The following is a 27,215-nucleotide window of genomic DNA, read 5'->3' as shown; positions in this document are numbered from 1 at the left end:
ATATGGGGTGTAAGCAGTACAGAGAGTGTGAGGTAAGCTGTATATATGGGGTGTAAGCACTATACAGGGTGTGAGGTAAGCTGTATATATGGGGTGTAAGCACTATACAGGGTGTGAGGTAAGCTGTATATATGGGGTGTAAGCACTATACAGGGTGTGAGGTAAGCTGTATATATGGGGTGTAAGCAGTACAGAGGGTGTGAGGTAAGCTGTATATATGGGGTGTAAGCACTATACAGGGTGTGAGGTAAGCTGTATATATGGGGTGTAAGCAGTACAGAGAGTGTGAGGTAAGCTGTATATATGGGGTGTAAGCAGTACAGAGGGTGTGAAGTAAGCTGTATATATGGGGTGTAAGCAGTATACAGGGTGTGAGGTAAGCTGTATATATGGGGTGTAAGCAGTACAGAGGGTGTGAGGTAAGCTGTATATGTAGGGTGTAAGCAGTATACAGGGTGTGAGGTAAGCTGTATATATGGGGTGTAAGCAGTACAGAGGGTGTGAGGTAAGCTGTATATATGGGGTGTAAGCAGCACAGAGGGTGTGAGGTAAGCTGTATATATGGGGTGTAAGCAGTACAGAGGGTGTGAGGTAAGCTGTATATATAGGGTGTAAGCAGTACAGAGGGTGTGAGGTAAGCTGTATATATGGGGTGTAAGCAGTACAGAGGGTGTGAGGTAACCTGTATATGGGGTGTAAGCAGTACAGAGGGTGTGAGGTAAGCTGTATATATGGGGTGTAAGCAGCACAGAGGGTGTGAGGTAAGCTGTATATATGGGGTGTAAGCAGTACAGAGGGTGTGAGGTAAGCTGTATATATGGGGTGTAAGCAGTACAGAGGGTGTGAGGTAAGCTGTATATATGGGGTGTAAGCAGTACAGAGGGTGTGAGGTAAGCTGTATATATGGGGTGTAAGCAGTACAGAGGGTGTGAGGTAAGCTGTATATATGGGGTGTAAGCAGTACAGAGGGTGTGAGGTAACCTGTATATGGGGTGTAAGCAGTACAGAGGGTGTGAGGTAAGGTGTATATATGGGGTGTAAGCACTATACAGGGTGTGAGGCAAGCTGTATATATGGGGTGTAAGCATTACAGAGGGTGTGAGGTAAGCTGTATATATGGGGTGTAAGCAGTACAGAGGGTGTGAGGTAAGCTGTATATATGGGGTGTAAGCAGTACAGAGGGTGTGAGGTAAGCTGTATATATGGGGTCTAGCTGTATATGTGGGGTGTAAGCAGTACAGAGGGTGTGAGGTAAGCTGTATATGGGGTGTGAGGTTAGCTGTATGGAGGGTACGAGGTGCGTACATACAGAGTGAGAGAGATGCACCACAGATCACTATCATGAAATGGCAAATGCCCACGTCTAAGATGGCGGCGGGCGGCGTGTGAAGAGGCGTGCCATGGGTTGTTGTCAGGGCAGAACTCCGGAGTTGGCGGCTGAAGTGAAGCCGTTGGCTGCACCGCGGTGACGTCACGCGCTGAGTGCCATGCAGAATCCCCGTCACCTCCGGCCCTGCTCGGCTGGGCGGGGTTAGGACATGTAACAGTGTGATTGGCTGCAGCAGAGGTGTAGCAATATGGCGGCGGCCTCGCTGAGTAGAGTGTGGTTGCGGGTGGGGGCAGTATCTGGGTGTCTGGCTGTGACTGCTGGGGCTTATGGTGCACACGGTGAGAGTGGGCTGCCTCTCCTACACTTCCTGAGCCGCCTAGGACATTATACGGCCTCTTAGGTGGCCACTCCCGGGGTCTTTGTAGCCTTCTGTCCTACACGTCTCTCTGGTGTCAATGTCCGGGGTAGCCCTACTCCCTGGTGTGCTCACCCCATGTTACCCCAGTATAATCCCTATGGTGTATATTCAGGGCGGTAGCCAGGGTGTGCCAGTGGTGCTGCCGCACAGAGCGCAGGACTCATACGCGGCTTGCCTGGAGATCCGCCTGATAGCTGCCGCCGTCGTGTCTTCGGGTCTTGTCTTGCGCTCCGTTCTTTGCTCGCGGCATCATTTGTGATGCCACATGGGTGGGCCAGCTACTGGCGAAAAGAATCCAATAATGGGCAAGCAATGGGGTTTGTGTTGCGCTCCTGGCGCTTGTGTATTGCTGTGATCTGTACTTAATGATCGCAGCCACGAGGATCGATAGACCCCCTATGTATCATCTACTATCTGTATCTGTTCCCCTGTGCGCTGTCGGCCTGATTCCAGTATGTACCTGATGGTTTTATTTATTTATTAACAGTTTCTTATATAGCGCAGCATATTCCGTTGCGCTTATAATTGTAAACATAAATAGAACAAAATTGGGTAATAACACAGATATATAGGTAGGAAGGCCCTGCTTGCAAGCTTACAATCTATAGGGAAATCGGCATTGATACAGAAGGATAGCTGCTATATATTGCATTTTGGTCCAGTCAGAATGCAGAGTTTCTTGGTTGGCTGCATGATCCAGCCACACAGGAATGTCGGCCAAATGTCATAAGGATGTGAGAGAAAGATGATGTGTGGACTGTAAAAAGGGGATGTAATTTACATACATATTCGATTTTTGTGGGCTGCACATGTGCAGAATGAGTCTTGTGTGTTAGCACGCAGAGCCCGAAAGCTGCAGCCTGATTAACAGGCTTCGGCCGTTTGTGGGCGGGAAGGGGGTGGAGCTGGCCTGCGTTCCCAGTGTCGCCCCCGTTTTCTGGGTGTCCCAAGGCCAGGTTCTGCATTGGAAAACGCAGATTTCCCGGCCTCAGCAACTCAAGTATGGCGCCCATTCTGAGTAGCCTTTGGCTTTCCTGGCCTCAGCAATGCCGGTATGGCGCTCATTCTGAGTAGCCTTTGGCTTTCCTGGCCTCAGCAATGCCGGTACGCCGCTCATTCTGAGTAGCCTTTGGCTTTCCTGGCCTCAGCGACGCAGGTATGGCGCCCATCCTGAGTAGCCTTTGGCTTTCCTGGCTTCAGCGACGCAGGTATGGCGCCCATCCTGAGTAGCCTTTGGCTTTCCTGGCTTCAGCGACGCAGGTAATGGCGCCCATCCTGAGTAGTCTTTGGCTTTCCTGGCCTCAGCGACGCAGGTATGGCGCCCATCCTGAGTAGCCTTTGACTTTTTCTGATGGCCTGAAGCTACAACCATTGGATCGTGGATTCTGATAGGCGGTGTTTATTTGCTTCAGACACCTCCTGCAGCATTAGATTATATATCCAAAGACAAAGCAGCAATGTGTATGGGAATCAGGCCCTGTGTGTGATGTTACTGTATTTGGTATATGTACCGAGGGCTATGTGACGTTACTGTATGTATGGAGGGGTATGTGATGCTACTTTATAGGGCTATGTGACGTTACTGTATGGAGGGGTATGTGACTTTACTGTATGGAGGGCTATGTGACGTTACTGTATAGGGGTAAGTGACATGTTACTGTATAGGGCTATGTGACGTTACTGTATGGAGGGCTATGTGACGTTACTGTATGGAGGGCTATGTGACGTTACTGTATGGAGGGGTATGTGACGTTACTGTATGGAGGGGTATGTGACGTTACTGTATGGAGGGGTATGTGACGTTACTGTATGGAGGGGTATGTGACATTACTGTATAGGGCTATGTGACGTTACTGTATGGAGGGCTATGTGACGTTACTGTATGGAGGGCTATGTGACGTTACTGTATGGAGGGGTATGTGACGTTACTGTATGGAGGGGTATGTGACGTTACTGTATGGAGGGGTATGTGACGTTACTGTATGGAGGGGTATGTGACATTACTGTATAGGGCTATGTGATGCTACTTTATATGGGTATGTGACGTTACTGTATGGAGGGCTATGTGATGTTACTGTATGAAGGGCTATGTAATGTTACTGTATAGGGATATGTGATGCTACTTTATAGGGGTAAAGGTGCGCACACACTGTCAGATATTTGTCACGATTTGCTGATTTCGACGCATTGGAACGACAAATCATGCAAAATATGAGTGTCCACTGATGATGCGCGTACCTGCGGGCCGTCCGTATCTTCAGATCTTGCCTATAGCAGGTTAGATCTGCCAATCTCGTACACGACGCACTTTATGCACAATATTGTTTGTCCAGAACTGCCGGGGAGTTCAAGGGAAATCGTTTGTGAGTTGTTCACTGTGTGGGCACCTTTACTGTATGAGGTTATATAATGTTACGCTATTTGGTAATGTACGGAGGGCTATATAATGGTACTGTATAGGGTTATATGACGTTACTGTATGAGGTTATGTAATGTTACGGTATTTGGTAGATGTATGGAGGGCTATATAAATGTACTGTATAGGGTTCTGTGACGTTACTGTATGAGGTTATGTAATGTTACAGTATTTGGTAGATGTATGGAGGGCTATATAAATGTACTGTATAGGGTTATGTGACGTTACTGTATGAGGTTATGTAATGTTACGGTATTTGGTAGATGTACGGAGGGCTATATAATGGTACTGTATAGGGTTATGTGACGTTACTGTATGAGGTTATGTAATGTTACGGTATTTGGTAGATGTACAGAGGGCTATATAAATGTACTGTATAGGGTTATGTGACGTTACTGTATGAGGTTATGTGATGTTACGGTATTTGGTAGATGTACGGAGGGCTATATAATGGTACTGTATAGGGGTATGTGATGTTACTGTATGAGGTTGTGATGTTACGGTATTTGGTAGATGTATGGAGGGCTATATAAATGTACTGTATAGGGTTATGTGACGTTACTGTACGAGGTTATGTGATGTTACGGTATTTGGTATATGTACAGAGGGCTATATAAATGTACTGTATAGGGTTATGTGACGTTACTGTATGAGGTTATGTAATGTTACGGTATTTGGTAGATGTACGGAGGGCTATATAAATGTACTATATAGGGTTATGTGACGTTACTGTACGAGGTTATGTGATGTTACGGTATTTGGTAGATGTATGGAGGGCTATATAAATGTACTGTATAGGGTTATGTGACGTTACTGTACGAGGTTATGTGATGTTACGGTATTTGGTAGATGTACAGAGAGCTATATGATACTTTATAGGGGTATGTGACGTTACTGTATGGAGGGCTATATAAATGTACTGTATAGGATTATATGACGTTACTGTATGAGGTTATGTGATGTTACGGTATTTGGTATATGTACAGAGGGCTATATAAATGTACTGTATAGGGTTATGTGACGTTACTGTACGAGGTTATGTGATGTTACGGTATTTGGTAGATGTACGGAGGGCTATATAAATGTACTGTATAGGGTTATGTGACGTTACTGTATGAGGTTATGTAATGTTACGGTATTTGGTAGATGTACGGAGGGCTATATAAATGTACTGTATAGGGTTATGTGACGTTACTGTACGAGGTTATGTGATGTTACGGTATTTGGTAGATGTATGGAGGGCTATATAAATGTACTGTATAGGGTTATGTGACGTTACTGTACGAGGTTATGTGATGTTACGGTATTTGGTAGATGTACAGAGGGCTATATGATACTGTATAGGGGTATGTGACGTTACTGTATGGAGGGCTAGGTGACGTTAGTGTACGGAGGGCTATATAAATGTACTGTATAGGGGTATGTGACGTTACTGTATGAGGTTATGTGATGTTACGGTATTTGGTAGATGTACGGAGGGCTATATAAATGTACTATATAGGGGTATGTGACGTTACTGTATGAGGTTATGTGATGTTACGGTATTTGGTAGATGTACAGAGGGCTATATAATGGTACTATATAGGGTTATGTGACGTTACTGTATGAGGTTATGTAATGTTACGGTATTTGGTAGATGTATGGAGGGCTATATAAATGTACTGTATAGGGTTATGTGATGTTACTGTATGAGGTAATGTGATGTTACGGTATTTGGTAGATGTACGGAGGGCTATATAAATGTACTGTATAGGGTTATGTGACGTTACTGTACGGAGGGCTATGTAATGTTACGGTATTTGGTATATGTACGGAGGGCTATATAAATGTACTGTATAGGGGTATGTGACGTTACTGTATGGAGGGCTTGGTTGACGTTAGTGCACGGAGGGCTATATAAATGTACTGTATAGGGGTATGTGACGTTACTGTATGAGGTTATGTGATGTTACGGTATTTGGTAGATGTACGGAGGGCTATATAAATGTACTGTATAGGGTTATGTGACGTTACTGTACGGAGGGCTATGTAATGTTACGGTATTTGGTATATGTACGGAGGGCTATATAAATGTACTGTATAGGGGTATGTGACGTTACTGTATGGAGGGCTTGGTTGACGTTAGTGCACGGAGGGCTATATAAATGTACTGTATAGGGGTATGTGACGTTACTGTATGAGGTTATGTGATGTTACGGTATTTGGTATATGTACTGAGGGCTATATAATGGTACTATATAGGGTTATGTGACGTTACTGTATGAGGTTATGTGATGTTACGGTATTTGGTAGATGTACAGAGGGCTATATAATGGTACTGTATAGGGTTATGTGACGTTACTGTATGAGGTTATGTGATGTTACGGTATTTGGTAGATGTATGGAGGGCTATATAAATGTACTGTATAGGGGTATGTGACGTTACTGTATGAGGTTATGTGATGTTACGGTATTTGGTAGATGTACAGAGGGCTATATAAATGTACTGTATAGGGTTATGTGACGTTACTGTATGAGGTTATGTAATGTTACGGTATTTGGTAGATGTATGGAGGGCTATATAATGGTACTGTATAGGGGTATGTGACGTTACTGTATGGAGGGCTAGGTGACGTTAGTGTACGGAGGGCTATACAAATGTACTGTATAGGGTTATGTGACGTTACTGTATGAGGTTATGTAATGTTACGGTATTTGGTAGATGTACGGAGGGCTATATAATGGTACTGTATAGGGGTATGTGACGTTACTGTATGGAGGGCTAGGTGACGTTAGTGTACGGAGGGCTATATAAATGTACTGTATAGGGGTATGTGACGTTACTGTATGAGGTTATGTGATGTTACGGTATTTGGTAGATGTATGGAGGGCTATATAAATGTACTGTATAGGGTTATGTGATGTTACGGTATTTGGTAGATGTATGGAGGGCTATATAAATGTACTGTTTAGGGGTATGTGACGTTACTGTATGAGGTTATGTGATGTTACGGTATTTGGTAGATGTATGGAGGGCTATATAATGGTACTATATAGGGTTATGTGACGTTACTGTATGAGGTTATGTGATGTTACGGTATTTGGTAGATGTATGGAGGGCTATATAAATGTACTGTATAGGGGTATGTGACGTTACTGTATGAGGTTATGTGATGTTACGGTATCTGGTAGATGTATGGAGGGCTATATAAATGTACTGTATAGGGGTATGTGACGTTACTGTATGAGGTTATGTGATGTTACGGTATTTGGTATATGTACGGAGGGCTATATAATGGTACTGTATGGGGTATGTGACGTTACTGTATGAGGTTATGTGATGTTACGGTATTTGGTATATGTACGGAGGGCTATATAATGGTACTGTATAGGGGTATGTGACGTTACTGTATGAGGTTATGTAATGTTACGGTATTTGGTAGATGTATGGAGGGCTATATAAATGTACTGTATAGGGGTATGTGACGTTACTGTATGAGGTTATGTAATGTTACGGTATTTGGTATATGTACGGAGGGCTATATAATGGTACTGTATAGGGGTATGTGACGTTACTGTATGAGGTTATGTAATGTTACGGTATTTGGTAGATGTATGGAGGGCTATATAAATGTACTGTATAGGGGTATGTGACGTTACTGTACGGAGGGCTATGTGATGTTACTTTATAGGGATATGTGACGTTACTGAATGTGGTTATGTGATGTTACTGTATGGGGGTATATGATATTTCAATATATCGGTTGGTCATGTTACTGTAAGGAGAGGTATGTGAAGTTTCTGTACAGGGGTCAAGTTGTTATAATGGTTTGTGATGTTAATGTATGGGGTAAGTGATGTTACAGTATGGGTATATGTACAGAGGGCTATGTGACGTTACTGTATGGGGCTATGTGACTTTACCGTATGGGTGAAGGTGATGTTGCTATATGGGGAGGAGGGGCATTACTGTAAGGCGGTATATAATATTGCCATATGGGGGTAAGTGATGTTGCTAATTGGGGAGGAGGGATGTTGCTGTGTGTGGGTATATAATATTGCTATACGGGGAGGAGGGACGTTACTGTGTGGGGGTATATAATATTGTTATAGGGTGGTATGTGATGTTATATGGGGAGGAGGGGCATTACTGTGTGGGGGTATATAACATTGCTATATGGGGAGGAGGGGTGTTACTGTGTGGGGGCATATAATATTGCTATATGGGGAGGAGGGGCATTGCTGTGTGGGGTATATAATATTGCTATATGGGGGTATGTGATGTTGCTATATGGGCAGGAGGGGCATTACTGTGTCGGGGTATAATATTGCTATATGGGGGTATGTGATGTTATATGGGGAGGAGGGGCATTACTGTGTGGGGGTATATAATGCTATATGGGGAGGAGGGGCATTACTGTGTGGGGGTATATAATATTGCTATATGGGGAGGAGGAAGGTGCCACATTACAGCATACAGGGTGACTTAGTGGAGGTTGTCCACCCTCATTGCATCGGGCGGTGGGTGTGATGTCATTGGGGCCTGGCATCTGCCGCTGACGTGACATTGCGGCCTCTACACCGTGTCCGTGAGGTTCTGCCCCCACAGTGTGTGTGTATGCAGCCCGTCAGAGGGGTTTATATCGCAGTAACGCGTTTCTCTGTCTCACGCAGGATTTAGACGCAGCGATCGAGATGAATATTTGAAAGAGGTGATTGTCCATTGCTTCATTTATAACGTCCAGCATCACTGCAGTCCTACAGTGATAGGTTTATATAGTTACTGAGACCGGGAGACAATGACGTCCACACGGGGATGACGCTGACATAATACTTGTGACGTAGATTCCATCAATGTGTATTTCCTTGGAGGCGCATCCTATATATACAGTGTACACGTGACGGGCATTATACAGACACCACTGCACCATGCACATAGAGCTTCCTGGCACTGACACTTCTCTGTCTCTTTGTTTTTCAGCTGTATGCGACTGGGAATCACTACCACTTTCTGCACAGCCTGGCGTTATTAGCAGTACCACACTGCAGGCGCCCTCTGCTGGTACGTGAGAGGCACAGCGAGATGAGCTACCCTACTGACTGTATAACACACATCTATCAATAATACCAGGGCAGGGTGACACAGACAGATGGGAGCTATGAGCCTGTCCCTCCCCCTGCAGGGTGACACAGACAGAAGGGAGCTATAAGCCTGTCCCTCCCCCTGTAGGGTGACAGACCGTAGGGAGCTATGAGCCTGCCCCTCCCCCTGCAGGGTGACACAGACCATAGGGAGCTATGAGCCTGCCCCTCCCCCTGTAGGGTGACACAGACTGTAGGGAGCTATAAGCCTGTCCCTCCCCCTGCAGGGTGACACAGACCATAGGGAGCTATGAGCCTGCCCCTCCCCCTGTAGGGTGACAGACCGTAGGGAGCTATGAGCCTGTCCCTCCCCCTGCAGGGTGACACAGACCGTAGGGAGCTATGAGCCTGTCCCTCCCCCTGCATGGTGACACAGACCGTAGGGAGCTATAAGCCTGTCCCTCCCCCTGCAGGGTGACACAGACAGAAGGGAGCTAGGAGCCTGTCCCTCCCCCTGCAGGGTGACACAGACAGAAGGGAGCTATGAGCCTGTCCCTCCCCCTGCAGGGTGTCACAGACAGAAGGGAGCTATGAGCCTGTCCCTCCCCCTGCAGGGTGTCACAGACAGAAGGGAGCTAGGAGCCTGTCCCTCCCCCTGCAGGGTGACACAGACAGAAGGGAGCTATGAGCCTGTCCCTCCCCCTGCAGGGTGACACAGACCGTAGGGAGCTATGAGCCTGTCCCTCCCCCTGCAGGCTGTCACAGACAGAAGGGAGCTATGAGCCTGTCCCTCCCCCTGCAGGGTGACACAGACAGAAGGGAACTATGAGCCTGTCCCTCCCCCTGTAGGGTGACACAGACCGTAGGGAGCTATGTGTCTGTTCCTCCCCCTGTAGGGTGACACAGACTGTAGGGAGCTATGAGTATTTTCTTCCGTTCACTGATCTGGTAATCTCTCTGATAACGACATGTCTGTAATCCTCTGAATCTTTCCTGTATTCGGCCCTTTCCCCCCTCAGTGTAAGTGTTACAGGTAATACTGATCGTCTCCTGTTCATGTCAGTCTCTCTCTGCCCTCCCTGTTTCTGAACTATCGGTGACTTCCACCCTAACAACCTAATGTGTTCTTAGCTGTCACAGCCTATGAAAGCTTACAGTCAGAACCTGTGTAACCTGCGGTTGCCATATACAGTGTCACACACAGGCCAATGCGCTCTTCCTCCATTACGTATCCTCTGCTGGTCACACTGGTGACCATTCTCCATGAACGATGATCTGCACTCTATGGGCGATCTGGGAAGTTTATCTTCATTGATGTTATCTTGTCTGTGTGACGCTCCTCCTGTTCTGGTTCCAGTATTTGGTGCCTACGTTATTCTCTGCTCAGAATTGGGTCCTAGCACTCTGTCTAGAAGGCTTCATCCATTCACTTCAATTTGCGTCAAACACAAATTCAAACATCTCATTTATTTTTCTATTCAAGTGCCTGTATTTATTCATCAACCAATTTGAACTTGTAATGTATACACCTGACCAAATGCCCGATCTCCAGATCATTATTGATGGAGCCTGTGCGCTTCGCGCGTTGATCGGGGGCGACCTCGTGTCTGTTCCCTCTTATCTTCTTTGCATGTCGTCCCTCTTCCTGCAATCTCCTACTTTACTATTCGTCGGTTTCTCATCCTTCCTACGTCTGAAACTCAACAAGTAGAATCATTATCTCCAGACCCTCTGTCACACTGTTTGACGTCTCCTTACCTCTACTCCATCATTCCTCCCCCCCCCCCCCCTGCATGCTGGATCTCTCTCACACACACACATATATAAGCCTTCCCTTTCCCCCCCTGCAGGCTGGATCTCTCTCACACACATATATATAAGCCTTCCCTTTCCCCCCTGCAGGCTGGATCTCTCTCACACACATATATATAAGCCTTCCCTTTCCCCCCTGCAGGCTGGATCTCTCTCTCACACACACATATATAAGCCTTCCCATTCCCCCCCTGCAGGCTGGATCTCTCTCACACACACATATAAGCCTTCCCTTTCCCCCCTGCAGGCTGGATCTCTCTCTTACACACACATACACATATATATATATAAGCCTTCCCTTCACCCCCCCCTCCTGCAGGCTGGATCTCTCTCTCACACACATACATATATAAGCCTTCCCTTTCCCCCCTGCAGGCTGGATCTCTCTCACACACACATATATAAGCCTTCCCTCCCCCCCCCCCCCCCCCCTGCAGGCTGGATCTCTCTCTCACACACATACATATATAAGCCTTCCCTTTCCCCCCTGCAGGCTGGATCTCTCACACATATATATAAGCCTTCCCTTTACCCCCTGCAGGCTGGATCTCTCTCACACACATATATATATATATATATATATATATATATATATAAGCCTTCCCTTTCCCCCCCCTACAGGCTGGATCTCTCTCACACACATATATAAGCCTTCCCTTTCCCCCCCCTACAGGCTGGATCTCTCTCTCACACATAAATAAGCCTTCCCTTTCCCCCCTGCAGGCTGGATCTCTCTCTTACACACACACACATATATAAGCCTTCCCTTTCCACCCCTGCAGGCTGGATCTCTCACACATATATATAAGCCTTCCCTTTCCCCCCTGCAGGCTGGATCTCTCTCACACATATATATGTATATATATATAAGCCTTCCCTTTCCCCCCCCCTACAGGCTGGATCTCTCGATCTCTCTCACACACATATATAAGCCTTCCCTTTCCCCCCCCTACAGGCTGGATCTCTCTCTCACACATAAATAAGCCTTCCCTTCCCCCCCCTGCAGGCTGGATCTCTCTCACACACATAAATAAGCCTTCCCTTTCCCCCCCTGCAGGCTGGATCTCTCTCACACACATAAATAAGCCTTCCCTTTCCCCCCCTGCAGGCTGGATCTCTCTCTTACACACACATACACATATATATATAAGCCTTCCCTTCCCCCCCCCCCCCTCCTGCAGGCTGGATCTCTCTCTCACACACATACATATATAAGCCTTCCCTTTCCCCCCTGCAGGCTGGATCTCTCTCACACACACATATATAAGCCTTCCCTTTCCCCCCTGCAGGCTGGATCTCTCTCACACACATATATAAGCCTTCCCTTTCCCCCCCTGCAGGCTGGATCTCTCTCTTACACACACATATATATAAGCCTTCCCCCCCCCCCCCCCCCCCCCCCCCCTGCTGGCTGGATCTCTCTTTCACACACATACATATATAAGCCTTCCCTTTCCCCCCTGCAGGCTGGATCTCTCTCACACACACATATATAAGCCTTCCCTTCCCCCCCCCCTGCAGGCTGGATCTCTCTCTCACACACATACATATATAAGCCTTCCCTTTCCCCCCTGCAGGCTGGATCTCTCTCACACACACATATATAAGCCTTCCCTCCCCCCCCCCCCCCCCCTGCAGGCTGGATCTCTCTCTCACACACATACATATATAAGCCTTCCCTTTCCCCCCTGCAGGCTGGATCTCTCTCACACACACATATATAAGCCCTCCCCCCCCCCCCCCCCCCCTGCAGGCTGGATCTCTCTCTCACACACACACATATATAAGCCTTCCCTTTCCCCCCCTGCAGGCTGGATCTCTCTTACACATACATATATATATATATAAGCCTTCCCATTCCCCCCTGCAGGCTGGATCTCTCACACACATATATATAAGCCTTCCCTTCGCCCCCTGCAGGCTGGATCTCTCTCACACACACATATATATATATATATATATATAAGCCTTCCCTTCCCCCCCCCCCCCCCCCCCCCCGCAGGCTGGATCTCTCTCTCACACATATATATAAGCCTTCCCTTTCCCCCCCTGCAGGCTGGATCTCTCTCACACACATATATAAGCCTTCCCTTCCCCCCCCTACAGGCTGGATCTCTCTCTCTCACACATAAATAAGCCTTCCCTTTTCCCCCCTGCAGGCTGGATCTCTCTCTTACACATATATATAAGCCTTCCCTCCCCCCCTGCAGGCTGGATCTCTCTCACACATATATATAAGCCTTTCCTTCCCCCCCCTGCAGGCTGGATCTCTCTCACACATATATATAAGCCTTCCCTTTCCCCCCTGCAGACAAGATGTGATTTAACTGCAGACTTTCAGATTTAATTTGAGGGTAATTACATCCAAATCAGGTGAACGGTGTAGGAATTACAACGGTTTCTATATGTGCCTCTCACTTTTTAAGGGACCAAAAGTAATGGGACAAACTAAACAATCCTAAATCTAACTTTCACTTTTTAATACTTTGTTGTAAATCCTTTGCAGGCAATTACAGCCTGAAGTCTGGAACACATAGACATCACCAGACGCTGGGTTTCATCCCTGGTGATGCTCTGCCAGGCCTCTACTGCAAATGTCTTCAGTTCCTGCTTGTTCTTGGGGCATTTTCTCTTCAGTTTTGTCTTCATCAAGTGAAATGCATGCTCAATCGGATTCAGGTCAGGGGATTGACTTGGCCATTGCATAACATTCCACTTTTTAGCCTTAAAAAACTCTTTGGTTGCTTTTGCAGTATGCTTCGGGTCATTGTCCATCTGCACTGTGAAGCGCTATCCAATGAGTTCTGAAGCATTTGACTGAAGATGAGCATATAATATTGCCCAAAACACTTCAGAATTCATTCTCCTGCTTTTGTCAGCAGTCACATCATCAATAAATACAAGGGAACCAGTTCCATTGGCAGCCATACATGCCCACGCCATGACACTACCACCACCATGCTTCATTGATGAGGTGGTATGTTTTGGATCATGAGCAGTTCCTTTCCTTCTCTTCCCATCACTCTGGTACAAGTTGATCTTTGTCTCATCTGTCCATAGGATGTTGTTCCAGAACTGTAATGGCTTTTTTAGATGTTGTTTGGCAAACTCTAATCTGGTCTTCCTGTTTTTGTGGCTCACCAATGGTTTACATCTTGTGGTGAACCCTCTATATTCACTCTTGTGAAGTCTTCTCTTGATTGTTGACTTTGACACATATGCACCTACCTCCTGGAGAGTGTTCTTGATTTGGCCAACTGTTGTGAAGGGGTTTTTCTTCACCAGGGAAATAATTCTTTTGTCATCCGCCACAGTTGTTTTCCATGGTCTTCCGGGTCTTTTGGTGTTGCTGAGCTCTCCGGTGCGTTCTTTCTTTTTAAGAATGTTCCAAACAGTTGATTTGGCCACACTTAATGTTTTTGCTATCTCTCTGATGGGTTTGTTTTGATTTTTCAGCCTAATGATGGCTTGCTTCACTGATAGTGACAGCTCTTTGGATCTCATATTTGGGCCCATTTATCAAAGTGCATTTGAGGTAAATTCCCCGAAAACACCTGTTTTCGGGGGTTTACCTCAAATACTAAGTATCCCCCGAATGTATTTTCGGAGCCCGTCTCCCTGCATGTGCCGGGTCATACATTCGGCCGGTATGATCGCATTTTGCAATGCGATCATGGGCGGTACTGCACGCCCTGATCACATTGCAAAATGCGATCCTTAATAAATGAGCCCCATTGAGAGTCGACAGCAATTGATTCCAAATGCAAATGTCACACCTAGATTCAACTCCTGACCTTGTACCTGCTTAATTGATAATGAAATAACGAGGGAATAGCCCACACCTGTCCATGAAATAGCTTCTGAGTTGATAGTCCCATTACTTTTGGCCCCTTAAAGAGTGGGAGGCACATATTGAAACTGTTGTAATTCCTACACCGTTCACCTGATTTGGATGTAATTACCCTCAAATTAAATCTGAAAGTCTGCAGGTAAATCACATCTTGTTTGTTTCATTTCAAAGCCATTGTGGTGAATAGAGGCCAAAATCTGAAAATTCTGTCAATGTCCCAATATTTATGGACCTGACTGTATACAAGCCTTCCCTTTCTCCCCCTGCAGGCTGGATCTCTCTCACACATATTTATATATTTCTTGTTTCCTGTTCTGATAAAATGTCTTCCTTAGCTTATAGTGCTCAGTGTGTGTGTGTGCCATCTATGCTGTTAGTTGCTGTGCTCAGTGTGTGTGTGCGCGCCATCAATGCTGTTAGTTGCTGTGCTCAGTGTGTGTGTGTGCGCCATCAATGCTGTTAGTTGCTGTGCTCAGTGTGTGTGTGTGTGTGTGTGTGTGCCATCTATGCTGTTAGTTGCTGTGCTCAGTGTGTGTGTGTGCGCCATCAATGCTGTTAGTTGCTGTGCTCAGTGTGTGTGTGTGCCATCTATGCTGTTAGTTGCTGTGCTCAGTGTGTGTGTGCCATCTATGCTGTTAGTTGCTGTGCCCAGTGTGTGTGTGTGTGCCATCTATGCTGTTAGTTGCTGTGCTCAGTGTGTGTGCCATGAATGCTGTTAGTTGCTGTGCTCAGTGTATGTGTGTGTCATCTACGCTGTTAGTTGCTGTGCTCAGTGTGTGTGTGTGTGTGTGTGTGCGCGCCATCTATGCTGTTAGTTGCTGTGCTCAGTGTGTGTGTGCGTGTGTGCGCGCGCCATCTATGCTGTTAGTTGCTGTGCTCAGTGTGTGTGTGTGTGCCATCAATGCTGTTAGTTGCTGTGCTCAGTGTGTGTGTGCGCCATCTATGCTGTTAGTTGCTGTGCTCAGTGTGTGTGTGCCATCTATGCTGTTAGTTGCTGTGCTCAGTGTGTGTGTGTGCCATCTATGCTGTTAGTTGCTGTGCTCAGTGTGTGTGTGTGTGTGCGCCATCAATGCTGTTAGTTGCTGTGCTCAGTGTGTGTGCCATCTATGCTGTTAGTTGCTGTGCTCAGTGTGTGTGTGTGCGCCATCTATGCTGTTAGTTGCTGTGCTCAGTGTCTGTGTGTGTGCACCATCAATGCTGTTAGTTGCTGTGCTCAGTGTGTGTGTGCGTGTGTGTGCGCGCGCCATCTATGCTGTTAGTTGCTGTGCTCAGTGTGTGTGTGTGTGTGTGTGCGCGCGCCATCTATGCTATTAGTTGCTGTGCTCAGTGTGTGCGCGCGCGCCATCTATGCTGTTAGTTGCTGTGCTCAGTGTGTGTGTGCGTGTGTGTACGCCATCAATGCTGTTAGTTGCTGTGCTCAGTGTGTGTGTGTGCCATCTATGCTGTTAGTTGCTGTGCTCAATGTGTGTGTGTGCGCCATCTATGCTGTTAGTTGCTGTGCTCAGTGTGTGTGTGTGTGTGTGTGTGCGCGCGCCATCTATGCTGTTAGTTGCTGTGCTCAGTGTGTGTGTGCGTGCGCGCACCATCTGTGCTATTAGTTGCTGTGCTCAGTGTGTGTGTGTGTGCGCGCCATCAATGCTGTTAGTTGCTGTGCTCAGTGTGTGTGTGCGCCATCAATGCTGTTAGTTGCTGTGCTCAGTGTGTGTGTGTGTGTGCGCGCGCCATCTATGCTATTAGTTGCTGTGCTCAGTGTGTGTGTGCGCGCGAGCGCGCCATCTATGCTGTTAGTTGCTGTGCTCAGTGTGTGTGCCATCAATGCTGTTAGTTGCTGTGCTCAGTGTGTGTGTGCGCCATCTATGCTGTTAGTTCCTGTGCTCAGTGTGTGTGTGTGTGTGCGCGCCATCTATGCTGTTAGATGCTGTGCTCAGTGTGTGTTTGTCATCTATGCTGTTAGTTGCTGTGCTCAGTGTGTGTGTGTGCGCGCGCGCGCGCGCCATCTATGCTGTTAGTTGCTGTGCTCAGTGTGTGTGCCATCAATGCTGTTAGTTGCTGTGCTCAGTGTGTGTGTGCGCCATCTATGCTGTTAGATGCTGTGCTCAGTGTGTGTGTGTGCCATCAATGCTGTTAGTTGCTGTGCTCAGTGTGTGTGTGCCATCTATGCTGTTAGTTGCTGTGCTCAGTGTGTGTTTGTCATCTATGCTGTTAGTTGCTGTGCTCAGTGTGTGTGTGTGCGCGCCATCTATGCTGTTAGTTGCTGTGCTCAGTGTGTGTGTGTGTGCGCGCGCCATCTATGCTGTTAGCTGCTGTGCTCAATGTGTGTGCGTGTGCGCGCGCCATCTATGCTATTAGTTGCTGTGCTCAGTGTGTGTGTGTGTGTGTGCCATCTATGCTGTTAGTTGCTGTGCTCAGTGTGTGTGTGCCATCAATGCTGTTAGTTGCTGTGCTCAGTGTGTGTGTGCGCCATCTATGCTGTTAGTTGCTGTGCTCAGTGTGTGTGCGCCATCTATGCTGTTAGTTGCTGTGCTCAGTGTGTGTGCCATCTATGCTGTTAGTTGCTGTGCTCAGTGTGTGTGTGCGCCATCTATGCTGTTAGTTGCTGTGCTCAGTGTGTGTGTGTGCGCCATCAATGCTGTTAGTTGCTGTGCTCAGTGTGTGTGTGTGCCATCTATGCTGTTAGTTGCTGTGCTCAGTGTGTGTGTGTGTGTGCCATCAATGCTGTTAGTTGCTGTGCTCAGTGTGTGTGTGCCATCTATGCTGTTAGTTGCTGTGCTCAGTGTGTGTGTGTGCGCGCGCCATCTATGCTGTTAGTTGCTGTGCTCAGTGTGTGTGTGCCATCTATGCTGTTAGTTGCTGTGCTCAGTGTGTGTGTGCGCGCGCGCCATCTATGCTGTTAGTTGCTGTGCTCAGTGTATGTGTGTGTGTGTGTGCGCGCGCGCCATCTATGCTGTTGCTGTGCTCAGTGTGTGTGTGCGCCATCTATGCTGTTAGTTGCTGTGCTCAGTGTGTGTGTGCCATCTATGCTGTTAGTTGCTGTGCTCAGTGTGTGTGTGCGCCATCTATGCTGTGCTCAGTGTATGTGTGTGTGTGTGCCATCAATGCTGTTAGTTGCTGTGCTCAGTGTGTGTGTGTGTCATCTATGCTGTTGCTGTGCTCAGTGTGTGTGCCATCTATGCTGTTAGTTGCTGTGCTCAGTGTGTGTGTGCGCGCGCGCCATCTATGCTGTTAGTTGCTGTGCTCAGTGTGTGCACGCGCCAACTATGCTGTTAGTTGCTGTGCTCAGTGTGTGTGTGTGCGCCATCAATGCTGTTAGTTGCTGTGCTCAGTGTGTGTGTGTGCCATCTATGCTGTTAGTTGCTGTGCTCAGTGTGTGTGTGTGTGTGTGTGCCATCAATGCTGTTAGTTGCTGTGCTCAGTGTGTGTGTGTGCCATCTATGCTGTTAGTTGCTGTGCTCAGTGTGTGTGTGTGTGTGTGTGTGCGCGCGCGCCATCTATGCTTAGTTGCTGTGCTCAGTGTGTGTGCGCCATCTATGCTGTTAGTTTCTGTGCTCAGTGTGTGTGTGTCATCTATGCTGTTGCTGTGCTCAGTGTGTGTGTGTCATCTATGCTGTTGCTGTGCTCAGTGTGTGTGTGATCTATGCTGTTAGTTGCTGTGCTCAGTGTGTGTGTGTCATGAGAGAAGGAATAGGGGAAGCTGGGAGAGAGAGAGAAGGAATTGGGGAGGCCGGGAAAGACATAGGAGAAGGGAGCTGGGTGAGAGTAGGAAGGAATAGGGAAAGACGAGAAAGCGAGGAGGAATAGGGGGAGACAGGAGAGACATAGAAGAAAGGGGAAGCTGGGAGAGAGAAGAGGAATAGGGGGAGACGAGAGAGACATAGAAGAAAGGGGAAGCTGGGAGAGAGAAGAGGAATAGGGGGAGACGAGAGAGACATAGAAGAAAGGGGAAGCTGGGAGAGAGAAGAGGAATAGGGGGAGACAGGAGAGACATAGAAGGGTAAGCTGGGAGAGAGAAGAGGAATAGGGAGAGACAGGAGAGACATAGAAGAAAGGGGAAGCTGGGAGAGAGAAGAGGAATAGGGGGAGACGAGAGAGACAGAAGAAAGGGGAAGCTGGGAGAGAGAAGAGGAATAGGGGGAGACTAGAGAGACAGAAGAAAGGGGAAGCTGGGAGAGAGAAGAGGAATAGGGGGAGACGGGAGAGATGCAGAGGGAGACAGACTGGAGAGAGGGAGAGGGAGAGGGGGAGACAGGGGGGAGGGGGAGAGTGAGACGGGAGAGGGGGAGACAGGAAGGGGGGAGAGGGAAACGGGAGGGGCAGATGGAAGGGGGAGAGGGAGACAGAGATACTACATGCTGCACACCCCCCCAAATGACATAGCACATGCTGCGCTTGCACCCCCCCAGGCCCCAACATCCTGCTGCAGGCTGCACTGCACCCCGCACAACTGACATTATTTACACATGCTGCTCACCCCCCCTTCCCCCTGCTTCCCTCGTGGAGGTGCAGTTACCTGGTGAAGCTGCAACAAGCACATGCGCAGCACAGCACATCTCCCTGCTGTGCGCTTGCCTCATGATCCTGCCCAGTCAGTGCCCAGTTCGGTGGGTGGGCGCGGCAGATGGGAGTGGACAGCCTGGCCCCAACCACCGTCCAGAGAGAGGACAGACTGACAAGTGAAGCCAGCAGCAGGACGCGGAGGCCGGTCTCAGCCGGCGTCCGGACTCTTCAGTGCGGCTGTGTGCGTGGCCCTGGTGGCGGCAGTACAACCTCCCGTACCTCGTTGTGCTCAGCAAGAAGATTTCAGGAACGCGCGACCGCATCATGACACAGCGTGATGACGTCACTGCGTCATGATGCGGCCGCGCATTCGTGCAATCTGCTTACTGAGCAAGGCGCCGCCCGGGAGGTTGTACTGCCGGGTGAGCCTGTGCTCAGCCAAAGCAGCCCATTTTGCCATCGGCCCTTCTGGCATTTGCCAGAAGTGCCCGATCGCCAGTCCGGCCCTGGTGTCATCTATGCTGTTGCTGTGCTCAGTGTGTGTGTATGTGATCTATGCTGTTAGTTGCTGTGCTCAGTGTGTGTGTATGTGATCTATGCTGTTAGTTGCTGTGCTCAGTGTGTGTGTGTGTGTATGTGATCTATGCTGTTAGTTGCTGTGCTCAGTGTGTGTGTGTGCGCCATCAATGCTGTTAGTTGCTGTACTCAGTGTGTGTGTCATCAATGCTGTTAGTTGCTGTGCTCAGTGTGTGTGTGTGCGCCATCTATGCTGTTAGTTGCTGTGCACAGTGTGTGTGCGCTTGCGCGCGCCATCTATGCTGTTAGTTGCTGTGCTCAGTGTGTGTGTGTGCCATCTATGCTGTTAGTTGCTGTGCTCAGTGTGTGTGTGCCATCTATGCTGTTAGTTGCTGTGCTCAGTGTGTGTGTGTGCCATCAATGCTGTTAGTTGCTGTGCTCAGTGTGTGTGTGTGCGCGCCATCAATGCTGTTAGTTGCTGTGCTCAGTGTGTGTGTGTGTCATCTATGCTGTTAGTTGCTGTGCACAGTGTGTGCGCGCTTGCGCGCGCCATCTATGCTGTTAGTTGCTGTGCTCAGTGTATGTGTGTGTGTGTGCCATCTATGCTGTTAGTTGCTGTGCTCAGTGTGTGTGTGCCATCTATGCTGTTAGTTGCTGTGCTCAGTGTGTGTGTGTGCCATCAATGCTGTTAGTTGCTGTGCTCAGTGTGTGTGCGCGCCATCAATGCTGTTAGTTGCTGTGCTCAGTGTGTGTGTGTGTCATCTATGCTGTTAGTTGCTGTGCACAGTGTGTGCGCGCTTGCGCGCGCCATCTATGCTGTTAGTTGCTGTGCTCAGTGTATGTGTGTGTGTGTGCCATCTATGCTGTTAGTTGCTGTGCTCAGTGTGTGTGTGCCATCTATGCTGTTAGTTGCTGTGCTCAGTGTGTGTGTGTGCCATCAATGCTGTTAGTTGCTGTGCTCAGTGTGTGTGTGTGCCATCAATGCTGTTAGTTGCTGTGCTCAGTGTGTGTGTGCCATCTATGCTGTTAGTTGCTGTGCACAGTGTGTGCGCGCTTGCGCGCGCCATCTATGCTGTTAGTTGCTGTGCTCAGTGTATGTGTGTGTGTGTGCCATCTATGTTGTTAGTTGCTGTGCTCAGTGTGTGTGTGTCATCTATGCTGTTAGTTGCTGTGCTCAGTGTGTGTGTGCGCCATCTATGCTGTTAGTTGCTGTGCTCAGTGTGTGTGTGTGCGCCATCAATGCTGTTAGTTGCTGTGCTCAGTGTGTGTGTGCCATCTATGCTGTTAGTTGCTGTGCTCAGTGTGTGTGTCATCTATGCTGTTAGTTGCTATGCTCAGTGTGTGTGTGTGATCTATGCTGTTAGTTGCTGTGCTCAGTGTGTGTGTGTGATCTATGCTGTTGCTGTGCTCAGTGTGTGTGTATGTGATCTATGCTGTTGCTGTGCTCAGTGTGTGTGTGTATGTGATCTATGCTGTTAGTTGCTGTGCTGTGTGTGTGTGATCTATGCTGTTAGTTGCTGTGCTCAGTGTGTGTGTGTGTGATCTATGCTGTTAGTTGCTGTGCTCAGTGTGTGTGTATGTGATCTATGCTGTTAGTTGCTGTGCTCAGTGTGTGTGTGTGTGTGTATGTGATCTATGCTGTTAGTTGCTGTGCTCAGTGTGTGTGTGTCATCTATGCTGTTAGTTGCTGTGCTCAGTGTGTGTGTATGTGATCTATGCTGTTAGTTGCTGTGCTCAGTGTGTGTGTGTGCGCCATCAATGCTGTTAGTTGCTGTGCTCAGTGTGTGTGTGTGTGTGTGTGTGCGCCATCAATGCTGTTAGTTGCTGTGTGTGTGTCATCAATGCTGTTAGTTGCTGTGCTCAGTGTGTGTGTGCGCGCCATCTATGCTGTTAGTTGCTGTGCACAGTGTGTGCGCGCTTGCGCGCGCCATCTATGCTGTTAGTTGCTGTGCTCAGTGTATGTGTGTGTGTGTGCCATATATGTTGTTAGTTGCTGTGCTCAGTGTGTGTGTGTCATCTATGCTGTTAGTTGCTGTGCTCAGTGTGTGTGTGCGCCATCTATGCTGTTAGTTGCTGTGCTCAGTGTGTGTGTGTGCGCCATCAATGCTGTTAGTTGCTGTGCTCAGTGTGTGTGTGCCATCTATGCTGTTAGTTGCTGTGCTCAGTGTGTGTGTCATCTATGCTGTTAGTTGCTGTGCTCAGTGTGTGTGTGCGCCATCTATGCTGTTAGTTGCTGTGCTCAGTGTGTGTGTGCGCCATCTATGCTGTTAGTTGCTGTCCTCAGTGTATGTGTGTGTGTGTGCCATCAATGCTGTTAGTTGCTGTGCTCAGTGTGTGTGTGTGTCATCTATGCTGTTGCTGTGCTCAGTGTGTGTGCCATCTATGCTGTTAGTTGCTGTGCTCAGTGTGTGTGTGTGCGTGCGCGCCATCTATGCTGTTAGTTGCTGTGCTCAGTGTGTGTGCGCACGCCATCTATGCTGTTAGTTGCTGGGCTCAGTGTGTGTGTGCCATCAATGCTGTTAGTTGCTGTGCTCAGTGTGTGTGTGTGCGCCATCTATGCTGTTTGTTGCTGTGCTCAGTGTGTGTGCCATCTATGCTGTTGCAGTGCTCAGTGTGTGTGTGTGTGTGCGTCATCAATGCTGTTAGTTGCTGTGCTCAGTGTGTGTGTGGCATCAATGCTGTTAGTTGCTGTGCTCAGTGTATGTGTGTGTGTGTCATCTATGTTGTTAGCTGCTGTGCTCAGTGTGTGTGCGCCATCTATGCTGTTAGTTTCTGTGCTCAGTGTGTGTGTGTCATCTATGCTGTTGCTGTGCTCAGTGTATGTGTGTGTGTGTCATCTATGCTGTTAGTTTCTGTGCTCAGTGTGTGTGTGTCATCTATGCTGTTGCTGTGCTCAGTGTGTGTGTGTCATCTATGCTGTTGCTGTGCTCAGTGTGTGCGCCATCTATGCTGTTAGTTGCTGTGCTCAGTGTGTGTGTGTGTGTGTGTGTGTCATGAGAGAAGGAATAGGGGAAGCTGGGAGAGAGAGAGAAGGAATTGGGGAGGCCGGGAAAGACATAGGAGAAGGGAGCTGGGTGAGAGTCGGAAGGAATAGGGAAAGACGAGAAAGCGAGGAGGAATAGGGGGAGACAGGAGAGACATAGAAGAAAGGGGAAGCTGGGAGAGAGAAGAGGAATAGGGGGAGACGAGAGAGACAGAAGAAAGGGGAAGCTGGGAGAGAGAAGAGGAATAGGGGGAGACAGGAGAGACATAGAAGAAAGGGGAAGCTGGGAGAGAGAAGAGGAATAGGGGGAGACGAGAGAGACAGAAGAAAGGGGAAGCTGGGAGAGAGAAGAGGGGTAGGGGGAGACGAGAGAGACATACAAGAAAGGGGAAGCTGGGAGAGAGAAGAGGAATAGGGGGAGACAGGAGAGACATAGATGAAAGGGGAAGCTGGGAGAGAGAAGAGGAATAGGGGGAGACAGGAGAGACATAGAAGGGTAAGCTGGGAGAGAGAAGAGGAATAGGGAGAGACAGGAGAGACATAGAAGAAAGGGGAAGCTGGGAGAGAAGAGGAATAGGGGGAGACGAGAGAGACAGAAGAAAGGGGAAGCTGGGAGAGAGAAGAGGAATAGGGGGAGACGAGAGAGACAGAAGAAAGGGGAAGCTGGGAGAGAGAAGAGGAATAGGGGGAGACATAGGAGAGGGGGAGACGGGAGAGATGCAGAGGGAGACAGACTGGAGAGAGGGAGAGGGGGAGACAGGGGGGGAGGGGGAGAGTGAGACGGGAGAGGGGGAGACAGGAAGGGGGGAGAGGCGGAGAGGGAAACGGGAGGGGGAGAGAGAGACGGGAGGGGCAGATGGAAGGGGGAGAGGGAGACAGAGATACTACATGCTGCACACCCCCCCAAATGACATAGCACATGCTGCGCTTGCACCCCCCCAGGCCCCAACATCCTGCTGCAGGCTGCACTGCACCCCGCACAACTGACATTATTTACACATGCTGCTCACCCCCCCTTCCCCCTGCTTCCCTCGTGGAGGTGCAGTTACCTGGTGAAGCTGCAACAAGCACATGCGCAGCACAGCACATCTCCCTGCTGTGCGCTTGCCTCATGATCCTGCCTAGTCAGTGCCCAGTTCGGTGGGTGGGCGCGGCAGATGTGAGTGGACAGCCTGGCCCCAACCACCGTCCAGAGAGAGGACAGCCCGGACAGACTGACAAGTGAAGCCAGCAGCAGGACGCGGATGCTGGTCTCAGCCGGCGTCCTGACTCTTCAGTGCGGCTGTGTGCGTGGCCCTGGTGGCGGCAGTACAACCTCCCGTACCTCGTTGTGCTCAGCAAGAAGATTTCAGGAACGCGCGACCGCATCATGACGCAGCGTGATGACGTCACTGCGTCATGTCGCGGCCGCGCATTCGTGCAATCTGCTTACTGAGCAAGGCGCCGCCCGGGAGGTTGTACTGCAGGGTGAGCCTGTGCTCAGCCAAAGCGGCCCATTTTGCCATTGGCCCTTCTGGCATTTGCCATAAGTGCCAGATCGCCAATCCGGCCCTGGTGCCATCTATGCTGTTAGTTGCTGTGCTCAGTGTGTGTGTATGTGATCTATGCTGTTATTTGCTGTGCTCAGTGTGTGTGTATGTGATCTATGCTGTTAGTTGCTGTGCTCAGTGTGTGTATGTGATCTATGCTGTTAGTTGCTGTGCTCAGTGTGTATGTGATCTATGCTGTTAGTTGCTGTGCTCAGTGTGTGTGTGTATGTGATCTATGCTGTTAGTTGCTGTGCTCAGTGTGTGTATGTGATCTATGCTGTTAGTTGCTGTGCTCAGTGTGTGTGTGTGTATGTGATCTATGCTGTTAGTTGCTGTGCTCAGTGTGTATGTGATCTATACTGTTAGTTGCTGTGCTCAGTGTGTATGTGATCTATGCTGTTAGTTGCTGTGCTCAGTGTGTGTGTGTGTGTGTGATCTATGCTGTTAGTTGCTGTGCTCAGTGTGTGTGTGTGTGTGTGTGTGTGTATGTGATCTATGCTGTTAGTTGCTGTGCTCAGTGTGTGTATGTGATCTATGCTGTTAGTTGCTGTGCTCAGTGTGTGTGTGTGTGTGATCTATGCTGTTAGTTGCTGTGCTCAGTGTGTGTGTGTGTGTGATCAATGCTGTTAGTTGCTGTGCTCAGTGTGTGTATGTGATCTATGCTGTTAGTTGCTGTGCTCAGTGTGTATGTGATCTATGCTGTTAGTTGCTGTGCTCAGTGTGTGTATGTGATCTATGCTGTTAGTTGCTGTGCTCAGTGTGTGTGTGTGTATGTGATCTATGCTGTTAGTTGCTGTGCTCAGTGTGTGTGTGTATGTGATCTATGCTGTTAGTTGCTGTGCTCAGTGTGTATGTGATCTATGCTGTTAGTTGCTGTGCTCAGTGTGTGTGTATGTGATCTATGCTGTTAGTTGCTGTGCTCAGTGTGTGTGTGTGTGTGTGATCTATGCTGTTAGTTGCTGTGCTCAGTGTGTGTGTGTGTATGTGATCTATGCTGTTAGTTGCTGTGCTCAGTGTGTGTGTGTGTGTGATCTATGCTGTTAGTTGCTGTGCTCAGTGTGTGTGTGTGTATGTGATCTATGCTGTTAGTTGCTGTGCTCAGTGTGTGTGTGTGTGATCTATGCTGTTAGTTGCTGTGCTCAGTGTGTGTGTGTATGTGATCTATGCTGTTAGTTGCTGTGCTCAGTGTGTGTGTGTGTGATCTATGCTGTTAGTTGCTGTGCTCAGTGTGTATGTGATCTATGCTGTTAGTTGCTGTGCTCAGTGTGTGTGTGTGTGTGTGATCTATGCTGTTAGTTGCTGTGCTCAGTGTGTATGTGATCTATGCTGTTAGTTGCTGTGCTCAGTGTGTGTGTGTGTGATCTATGCTGTTAGTTGCTGTGCTCAGTGTGTGTGTGTATGTGATCTATGCTGTTAGTTGCTGTGCTCAGTGTGTGTGTGTGTATGTGATCTATGCTGTTAGTTGCTGTGCTCAGTGTGTGTGTGTGTGTGATCTATGCTGTTAGTTGCTGTGCTCAGTGTGTGTGTGTATGTGATCTATGCTGTTAGTTGCTGTGCTCAGTGTGTGTGTGTATGTGATCTATGCTGTTAGTTGCTGTGCTCAGTGTGTGTGTGTGTGTGTGTGATCTATGCTGTTAGTAGCTGTGCTCAGTGTGTGTGTATGTGATCTATGCTGTTAGTTGCTGTGCTCGGTGTGTGTGTGTGTATGTGATCTATGCTGTTAGTTGCTGTGCTCAGTGTGTGTGTGTGATCTATGCTGTTAGTAGCTGTGCTCAGTGTGTGTGTGTATGTGATCTATGCTGTTAGTTGCTGTGCTCAGTGTGTGTGTGTGTGTGTGTGTGTGTGAGTGTGTGATCTATGCTGTTAGTTGCTGTGCTCAGTGTGTGGATCTGTATAATATACATCTTCTCCTGTTCTCTGGCTCCCCCCGCAGGCTGGATCTCTCCTAACATCTGGGATGGTTCTTTTCTGTGGCACCTTTTATTACCATGCCTTGTCTGGGGACCCTTCTCTTACTGTGGCTGCACCGTACGGGGGAACCCTCCTAATTTTGGGTTGGGCTGCTATGGCTCTCTGAGAAGACATGACCTCGCCTTTATCCAGAGGAATATCATCAGTGTCTTATTTCCTATGTTGTGTAAATGGAACACGAGAGAAACCTTTTTAATAAAGAAATGTATTCACAAGCTGACGGCCATTGTGATTGTGAGACCGGATCTGGGCTGCATGTGCACAGTCATCTCCATTCCACATCTAGCCTCAATACGCCAGACTGCGCGACTTGCCTGGCGTGAGCGAGCCGCCTGCTCCCGTACTACTCTGCTAGCGTTGGGCGTCTTTTCTTTACCGAAAATGCATCTAAGTTGCAATGGGATTAGGACACACCAGCTGACTGTGCTGATTTGATGTGCGACCCCCCCCTTCCCCTTTGCAGGGTTGACTGGTTTAAACCAAATGTGTTTAGTTATTTATTATTATTTATTATAAGGGAATCCTGGTGGTATTCCACATTCTTTTTTTCTTGTGGTACTCATTTTAGTGAGCTGAACCAGTACAGATAATTCACACACACAACAGAGAAATAGGGAGGGTGATCCAGATCGGAGAGGTACTATATATGCCTAGCAATAGCTAATACTCCACAAACTCCTCCCCTAACAATCTTATAGGACACGAGAAAACCTCAACTAACATTCTCAATCTTAAATGGTGAACAACTCCAACACATTAACGAGGCAATACACCGAGAGAAACACCTCATGGTTTAATCGCCTTTTTTTATTCAATTCAAAACCTTCAGTCCTAC

General features: G+C 48.3%; 1 protein-coding gene across 1 annotated transcript; it reads left to right on the top strand.

Moving 5' to 3' along the window:
- Positions 1–1,543: 1,543 nt before the first annotated feature.
- On the top strand, positions 1,544–26,597 carry TMEM256 (transmembrane protein 256). The gene is made up of 4 exons (XM_088466476.1): positions 1,544–1,668; positions 8,818–8,855; positions 9,125–9,205; positions 26,343–26,597. Exons 1-4 carry the CDS (start codon positions 1,578–1,580, stop codon positions 26,484–26,486), a joined length of 354 nt encoding a protein of 117 aa, XP_088322602.1. The 5' UTR covers positions 1,544–1,577; the 3' UTR covers positions 26,487–26,597.
- The last annotated feature ends 618 nt before the right edge of the window (positions 26,598–27,215 follow it).

This window comes from Taudactylus pleione, unplaced genomic scaffold (genome assembly GCF_031769625.1).
Source record: "Taudactylus pleione unplaced genomic scaffold, aTauple2 ptg003193l, whole genome shotgun sequence".
Taxonomy (NCBI): Eukaryota; Metazoa; Chordata; class Amphibia; order Anura; family Myobatrachidae; genus Taudactylus; species Taudactylus pleione.
The sequence above is the reverse complement of the archived record's forward strand: the minus strand, read 5'-3'. Positions and strand labels throughout refer to the sequence as shown.

What these genes read in the sequence shown, in the direction of transcription:
- TMEM256 (XM_088466476.1), top strand. Translation starts at nt 1,578, where the DNA reads ATGGCGGCGGCCTCGCTGAGTAGAGTGTGGTTGCGGGTGGGGGCAGTA. An exon ending in GAGATGAATATTTGAAAGAG is followed by an intron (nt 8,856 to 9,124) that starts GTGATTGTCCAT and finishes TTTGTTTTTCAG; the next exon opens with CTGTATGCGACTGGGAATCA. An exon ending in ACTGCAGGCGCCCTCTGCTG is followed by an intron (nt 9,206 to 26,342) that starts GTACGTGAGAGG and finishes CTCCCCCCGCAG; the next exon opens with GCTGGATCTCTCCTAACATC.